The sequence below is a fragment of the Rhinopithecus bieti genome, unplaced genomic scaffold (genome assembly GCF_001698545.2).
Source record: "Rhinopithecus bieti isolate Rb0 unplaced genomic scaffold, ASM169854v2 scaffold_50752, whole genome shotgun sequence".
NCBI lineage: Eukaryota > Metazoa > Chordata > Mammalia > Primates > Cercopithecidae > Rhinopithecus > Rhinopithecus bieti.
The window spans coordinates 405,213-412,207 of record NW_016820054.1 but is presented as its reverse complement, the minus strand read 5'-3'; the positions used below and the strand labels follow the sequence as shown (position 1 = coordinate 412,207).

The following is a 6,995-nucleotide window of genomic DNA, read 5'->3' as shown; positions in this document are numbered from 1 at the left end:
TATTAATAATTCATCTTTTCTAAGGAAGGAGACCACTACTACTACTGCTGCCTCCTCCCCACTACCTTGCCTAGTTCACAAGACAGGAGGAAAAAGAGAAAGCAAAAAGTTCGAAAGAAATAAAAGTAAGATAAATAGCCAGACAACCTTGGCACCACCACCCAGCCCTAGGAGTTAAAAAAAGGTAATAATAATAACATCAACCCCTGACCTAAACTACTTGTGTTATCTGTAAATTCCAGACACTGTATGAAAAAAGCATTGTAAAACTTTTGTTCTGTTAGCTGATGCATGTAGCCCCAGTCATGTTTCCCACACTTGCTCGATTTATCACGACCCTTTCACGTGGGCCCCTTAAAGTTGTAAGCCTTTAAAAAGGCCAAGTATTTCTTTTTCGGGGAGCTCGGCTCTTCAGACACGAGTCTGCCGATGCTCCTGGCTGAATAAAAAACCTCTTCCTTCTTTAATCTGGTGTCTGAAGAGTTTTGTCTGGGGCTCGTTCTGCTACATTTCTACTAATATGAAATGTGACCATTATCAACTTCTAAATTCTTACATACATTTGGGTAGTTCTGGATTTTCTATTCTGTTCTATTCATTTATGTCTTTTCAGTTGCTGGTAAACAATTTGTGGAAATATTAGTACATTTTGATACCTAGAAAGGCAAGTCTTTTTCCATTCTGTTACAAAACACTAATTTACCACAATAGTAAAAGACACCATGTGTAACTTAAAATGATAAAACTTTGATATTTTATTTGGGCTTAGGGAAAGGTGATACATAAAGAACTCACATCTTGAGAAAAATGAATCTTCTTATTCAAGGACATGAACCATCTTCCCATTTCAGTTTCTTTCTAAGACTCCTCAGTGAAGAACATATTTATATAGGGATACATTGACATAAAACGCACATTGGATTTTATCTGAAGAATATTTAGCCCAGAAGTCGATATATTATGGGAATTATTTCTCATTACACACCTTTCTATAATGCATATAACATTGTTTTAAATGTGTACATTAAAAATAATCTGCTGCATCGACTTAATCTTGCAAGTTAAACCACTTTAAAACAGTCTATTAAGTGTTATGTAAAGGAAATTATTACTGATTGGAAATCAGCCAAAATTTTTTTGTGTTGTTGCTCATAAAGAGGACTTTGCGCCAACCTCTCCGAGGTTTCCACATCCAGGGTGCTGTGGGGCCTGCAGAGGCAAGAAAGTCAGCCCTCGCCCACCCAACAGAAGGGCAAATCCCCACCCCATCTCCACACATTCCGCCTCTGATCCCCTTTGGGGACTTTACCCCACCAGGCAGCTCTGTGGAACTTGCCCAGATCTTCTCGACGGATGTGTTACCTTGGCTCCAAAAAGGCGATGTCGTCGTGGTCTCCCCCAGAGTCTACGTTGTTCTTGCTACTCCCCCTGCAGGAGGGGAAGCAGTGGCAGCACCACTTGCCCATCTTGCTGCTGAGGCCAAAAGGCTTCTTCATAGTAGAGGCAGCCGGCTTTGAAGAAACCTCAGCCCCCATCCTCTTTTACCAGCCTGGGGAGCCAGGTAGTAGCCAGCCAATCACCTCTGCCAACAAATTTCACCAACAAGCAAGATACTCTAGGTTTCCAATCTGTTACAGGAGAAAGGTCAAGCACAGCCAAAACCCACCAAAGCAGTGGAGCCCAGCCCAGGCGAGGAGAGGCCAAGCCCAGCAGTATTTGCAAGGCCACACCCACCTGGGAAAATCCCACTCCCACCCCGGGGGAAAGCCCACACCCACCCGGGGAAAGGCCAAGCCCCTCCACCCACCCGCCAAGGAAACACCCAGCCCAGCCAGGGGAATGCCAAGCCCAGCCAAGGAAAGGTCAAGCCCAGCAAAGGAATGCCGAGGGAGGAAACGCCAATCCACGCAAGGACCAGGAAGCAAAGCGACCAATGCCAAGCCAAGCAAGGAACGTCAAGTCAAGCGACCAACACCAAGCCAAGCGAGGAACGCCAACCCAAGCCGTTACACACGCGTGTGCAGAACGCCAAGCCAAGACGGTGCGGCGTGCGCGTGCGGGGTGCGCGTGCGGCGTGCGCACCTCAGATGGTGTCACTGCATGTGGCACAGTGTCCGATGTGTGCAACACGCGTGCCTGTAAGTTATAGTGCCACAAATGTCAGTGACAGCCTTGTGTTCCCGTCAAACTTTGTGGGAACTGGCCAAGGTTCAGGCCATTGAGAAGGGGAGGCAGCCCCTGGCAAAAAGCGTCAAGAAGCAGGACTGGGGCCAGAGCACCTGGAACTTGAGGATGCTGACAGTCTCCTCTGAAGAAAGCCCCGAAGACACTGGTGGCGGTGCTGTGCCGGTGGTGGCGGCTGCAGGGGAGGGGCAGGCTGGCGGAGCTCGCTGCAAATGGCCTCAAAATCGTGGAACATAAGCCGCCCATGGTCCCTAGGGCCTGCCTGAGGCGCCTTCCCCACCCGCTCCTCATTGGTCCCCACCCAGAGCAAGGGGCCATAGGATTGGGGCTGGGCGGCCAGCCCCTGCCCTGTTGCCCCCAACCGGTGTCCAAGCCACAGCCAACCGCTGTGGGGCTTCTGGCCCAGGCTCCTCTCAGCTGGCATGCAACGGGGCGGGGTGCAGGCCGCTGTCTCCAGGCTGGCAAGCCATGGGGGCTTGGAGGAGTACCTACCACTGACAGAGAGATGCAGAAAGGTACCCCTATGTGCAGATCCTGGGAACAGGACGCTGCAAGCCCCAGGGAGCCAGAACAGGCAACCCTGGCAGCAGAGTTGAGCTGGACCTGGGCAGTGGCGCCGTGACCCTTCTGTGGGGACCTTCCTGCCACACAGCTCCACGTGGCCAGGCTCCAGGGTGCTCACCCAAACAGTAGGCGCTTTGGTGTGGGATGAAAACTGGATTCCAAACCTGGGACACAGACCTGCTCTTGCCAACAAAAGTAGAGGAGAATTAAAAGTGCAAAAAGAATGTATTCTTTTGTAACTCAAGTCTTGCCTGATCTGCAGGGTTAAGCTAAGGCTCCTCTTGCTTGATACTAAATGAACTTTTGAATGAAATAGGAAAAGGAAAGAAGACATATACTCTAAATCTCCTTGTCCCACTGTGATGCCCTGAGCCAGCAAGCAAGGGGAGGCCTAGCCACCTGGGCCCTCTCCCCACCTGACAGCAGAGCAGTTTCCTCCAGGGTTGCAGGGAGCAACTGGGCTCAGTGGGGCTGGGCCACCCTTCCTTCCTTTATGGGCATCCCCACACCTGCATTCCCCCATGCAGAGTTCCATGATCTGGATTCAAATCCCAGCTCCGACCCTCCTCACTTGTGCCACCTGGCAAATGCCTTACTCCCAGGCACTTGCTGTCTCTGTCCTTCTCAACAGGAGGGATGGGAGCCGGTGTCCCTGGAAAGCAGCATTGTGACAGTCAAACACAAGCAGGAGCAGGCAGACACGTGGACAGGGGCCTGGCTGCTGGGGTGCTCACCAGAGGGCATCAACCCATCTGCCCAGGTGGTCTTGCAAGTCTCAGCACTTATTAGGCACCTGACTATGGCAGACATCTGAACAAAGCCCTGAGCTGCCCTGGGGAATGTGACCAGGGTGATGGACTAGGAAGGACATTTAGGGTGCTTGGCATGAGTAAGGAGGGGCCAGAGAAATGCCACTCTCTTCCCACCAGCTATGGGTCCTGGATCATCTGTATGGGGCACCCTCAGTGGGCTGAGAACCCAGAGATGCCACAAGGCTTGAGCTGCATCCTAGGCTTCCTGAATTCCAGCCCAGCCATGGCCCAGGTCTGAGGGTACTTTAGGCTCTGAGTTGGGATGAAGAGGGGCCAGGCGACACTCCTCCTATGTCTCAGGATCTGGTCAAGAAGGTGGTGCCCTGTCACTGCCTGGCCCCATCTGGTCTCAGTGAAACAATTAGGACAGGAAGCCCATAGCACCCACCTTCTAGGCCACCAACATCCAGGTCCACAGTGTGGCCACCTGAGTCAGCACCACTTGCCTTGGGAGCCAGAGCATGAAGGCCCAGACAGGACCAGCATGGTGGAGCAGTGGATACAGGTGAGCATGATGTGCTGTGTGGATCCAAAGAGCCCCTCTGTGGAGACTTGGGCATAACCTCTCTATCTTAAAAAAAAAAAAAAATCATTGCCTGTAATCCCAGCACTTTGGGAGGCTGAGGCAGGCGGATCATGAGGTCAGGAGATCGAGACCATCCTGGCTAACACGGTGAAACCCCGTCTCTACTAAAATACAAAAAATTAGCCGGGCACAGTGGCAGGCGCCTGTAGTCCCAGCTACTCAGGAGGCTGAGGCAGGAGAATGGTGTGAACCCGGGAGGCAGAGCTTGCAGTAAGCTGAGATCGTGCCACTGCACTCCAGCCTGAGCAACAGAGCAAGACTCCATCTCAAAAAAAAAAAAAAAAAACATTAACACCCGTAATATTTTACCTATTTAATAGGGTACATACGAGTGTTTGTTACATGCAGTGAATGTGTACTCTGGCTACTTTGAAATATTGTTGTTTAGTTACCCTAGTCTGCTATCAAACATTACAGCTTATTTCTACTAACTGTATGTTTGCACCCAATAGTCACCCTCTTTTCATTCTCCCTTCCACACATCCAGTCTTCCCGGACTCTGGTATCTGCCACTGTATTCTCTGTGTCCATGAGATCAAGTTTTTTTAGCTCCCACACATGAGTAAGAACCTGCAGTATCTGTCTTTCTGTGCTTGGCTTATTTCACTTATCATAATGACTTCAAGATCTATCCATGTTTTTGCAAATGATATGATTTCATTATTTTTTATTGCCAAATAGTATTCTATTGTGTACATTTTGCACATTTTACTTAGCTATTCATTTGTTGATGAATACTTGGGTTGATTCCATATCTTTGCTATTGTGAATAGTGCTATGATAAACATGACAATGCAGGTATCCCTTTGCTACACTATTTTTTTTTTTTTAGAAACAGTCTCACTCTGTCACCCAGCCAGGAGTAAATTAGTATGCACACTACAGAGACCAGTTGGAGGTTCCACAGAAAGCTAAAAATACAACTACCATTTCACTTAGCTTTGCTACTGCTGGGTGTGCAGTGGAAGCACTTGAAACCAGTACATGGAAGCAGTATCTGCCTTCCCATACTGACTGTGGCACCAGTCACAAAAGACAAGATAAGGAATCAACCTACCTGTCCACCCACAGAGAATGGGATCCAGAAACCACAGTATCCATTCACAAATAAATACTCTTCAGCTAGACATGCATACGGGAAATCATGTCATTCACAGCAACATAGTGGAACCTGGAGGATATTATCAAAAATGAAACACATTAGGCCAAGAAAGGCAAACCTCACATCATCTCATTCATGAGGACTATAAAATACTTTATCTCACATAGACCTAGAAAGCACCACAGTGCCTGCCAGGGTTGGAGTGGAAGGTGGGGCATGGGCAGGGATAGGAAATGGGTACAAAGTGACAAGTTCCATAAGAAGAATGAAACTTACTGTTCTATTCCTCAGCAGGGTCACTAGGGCTAACGTTATCAGAGGGCAGTTTTCAAGACAGCCAGAAAGGAGGGTTCTGGCTGTCCTCACCTCAAAGACATGGTAACTCTACAAGGCAAAAAGAGATGCTAAATACCCTGATTTCATCACTATGCAATGCATGCATGGACCTAAATGTCCCACTCTAACCTCTATTTGTACACATTTATGTACGGGCCAATTTTGTTTTTTGAAAGCAACATAAAGAAACAATGATAAAATTCCTGTGGGACCACAAAACTCCCTGAAACTCCAAAGCTACACTGGAAGATCCAGACTACATCAGATGCACCACACTCCCTGATTTCAAATTTCACGATGGAGGTATAGATCCGCCTCCACCTGGATGGAACAGAGAACCTGGAAGTAATCCCGCACACCTACAACCATCTCACCTTTGAAAAGACTCAAAACTCAGCAACGGAGAAAGGACTCCCTATGCAATGAATGGTGCTGGGAGAGGCGGCTAGACACAGGCAAAAGATTAACACTGGAGCCCTACCTGTCACCATATGCAAATTTGACTCAAGGTGAACAGAAGATTTCAGAAGAAGACTTCAAACTATAAAAGTCCTACAAGAAAACCTAGGAAATACCTTTCTCAACATAGGCTTTGGTAAAGCATTTAGATAACTTAGTCCCTAAAAGCAACAGCAAGAAAAACCAAAATAAAAACGTTGGGCCTAAGAAACTGAAAGACTGCCAGATAGCAAAAGAAATCACCAGCACAGTAAACGCCTATATACCCTACAGGATGGGAGAAGATGTTCCCAAACTATGCTTCTGACCAAGATCTAATAGCCAGACTGTAACGTGACCCTAAAAAAATCAAAAGGCAGAAAAATAATCCAATCAAACAAGGGGCAAAGGACATGATGTACAAGCAACCAACAGAAGAAAAACTGCTCAACATCACTAATCATCAGAGAAATGCAACTCACACACACAATGAAATACCGCCTTACACTAGTCAGAATGGCCATTTGTCCTAAGTCCGAATATTAACATGGTAGCGAGGCAGCAGAGGAAAGCGAACACTGCTACACTCTTGGTGGGAATAAAAACCAGCTCTCACACTGTGAGAAGTGGTTTGAAGATTACTCAAAGAACTTAAAACAGAACTACCATCTGAATAGAGCAATCCCACAACTGACTATCTACACAAAGGAAAACAAAGCCTTCTTTCAAAATGACACATGCGCTGGTATGTTCTTGGAAGTGCTATTTATCAGAAAAAAGCAAAATAAAATCGACCTATGTGTCCATTAACAGTTGATGATTAGGTTTTTAAACTTGCAGTATATAGACACCAAAAACTCCTACACAGCTTAAAAAATTTTCATGTCCTCAACAGCAACAAGGATGGACCACTACGCTAAGCAAAGTAAGGCAAGAACAGAAAGTGAAATACCACATGTTCTCATTTATACAC

General features: G+C 47.2%; 1 protein-coding gene across 1 annotated transcript in view; it reads right to left on the bottom strand.

Annotated features, from left to right (window-relative positions):
- LOC108520141 (POTE ankyrin domain family member A-like) overlaps positions 1-1,665 on the bottom strand; it is a 10,730-nt gene extending 9,065 nt beyond the window's left edge. The window contains exon 1 of the mRNA XM_017859417.1: positions 1,363-1,665. Within this exon, the coding sequence (XP_017714906.1) occupies positions 1,363-1,535 (173 nt within the window). The 5' untranslated portion in view covers positions 1,536-1,665. The remainder of the gene's footprint in view (positions 1-1,362) is intronic.
- Positions 1,666-6,995: the final 5,330 nt, after the last annotated feature.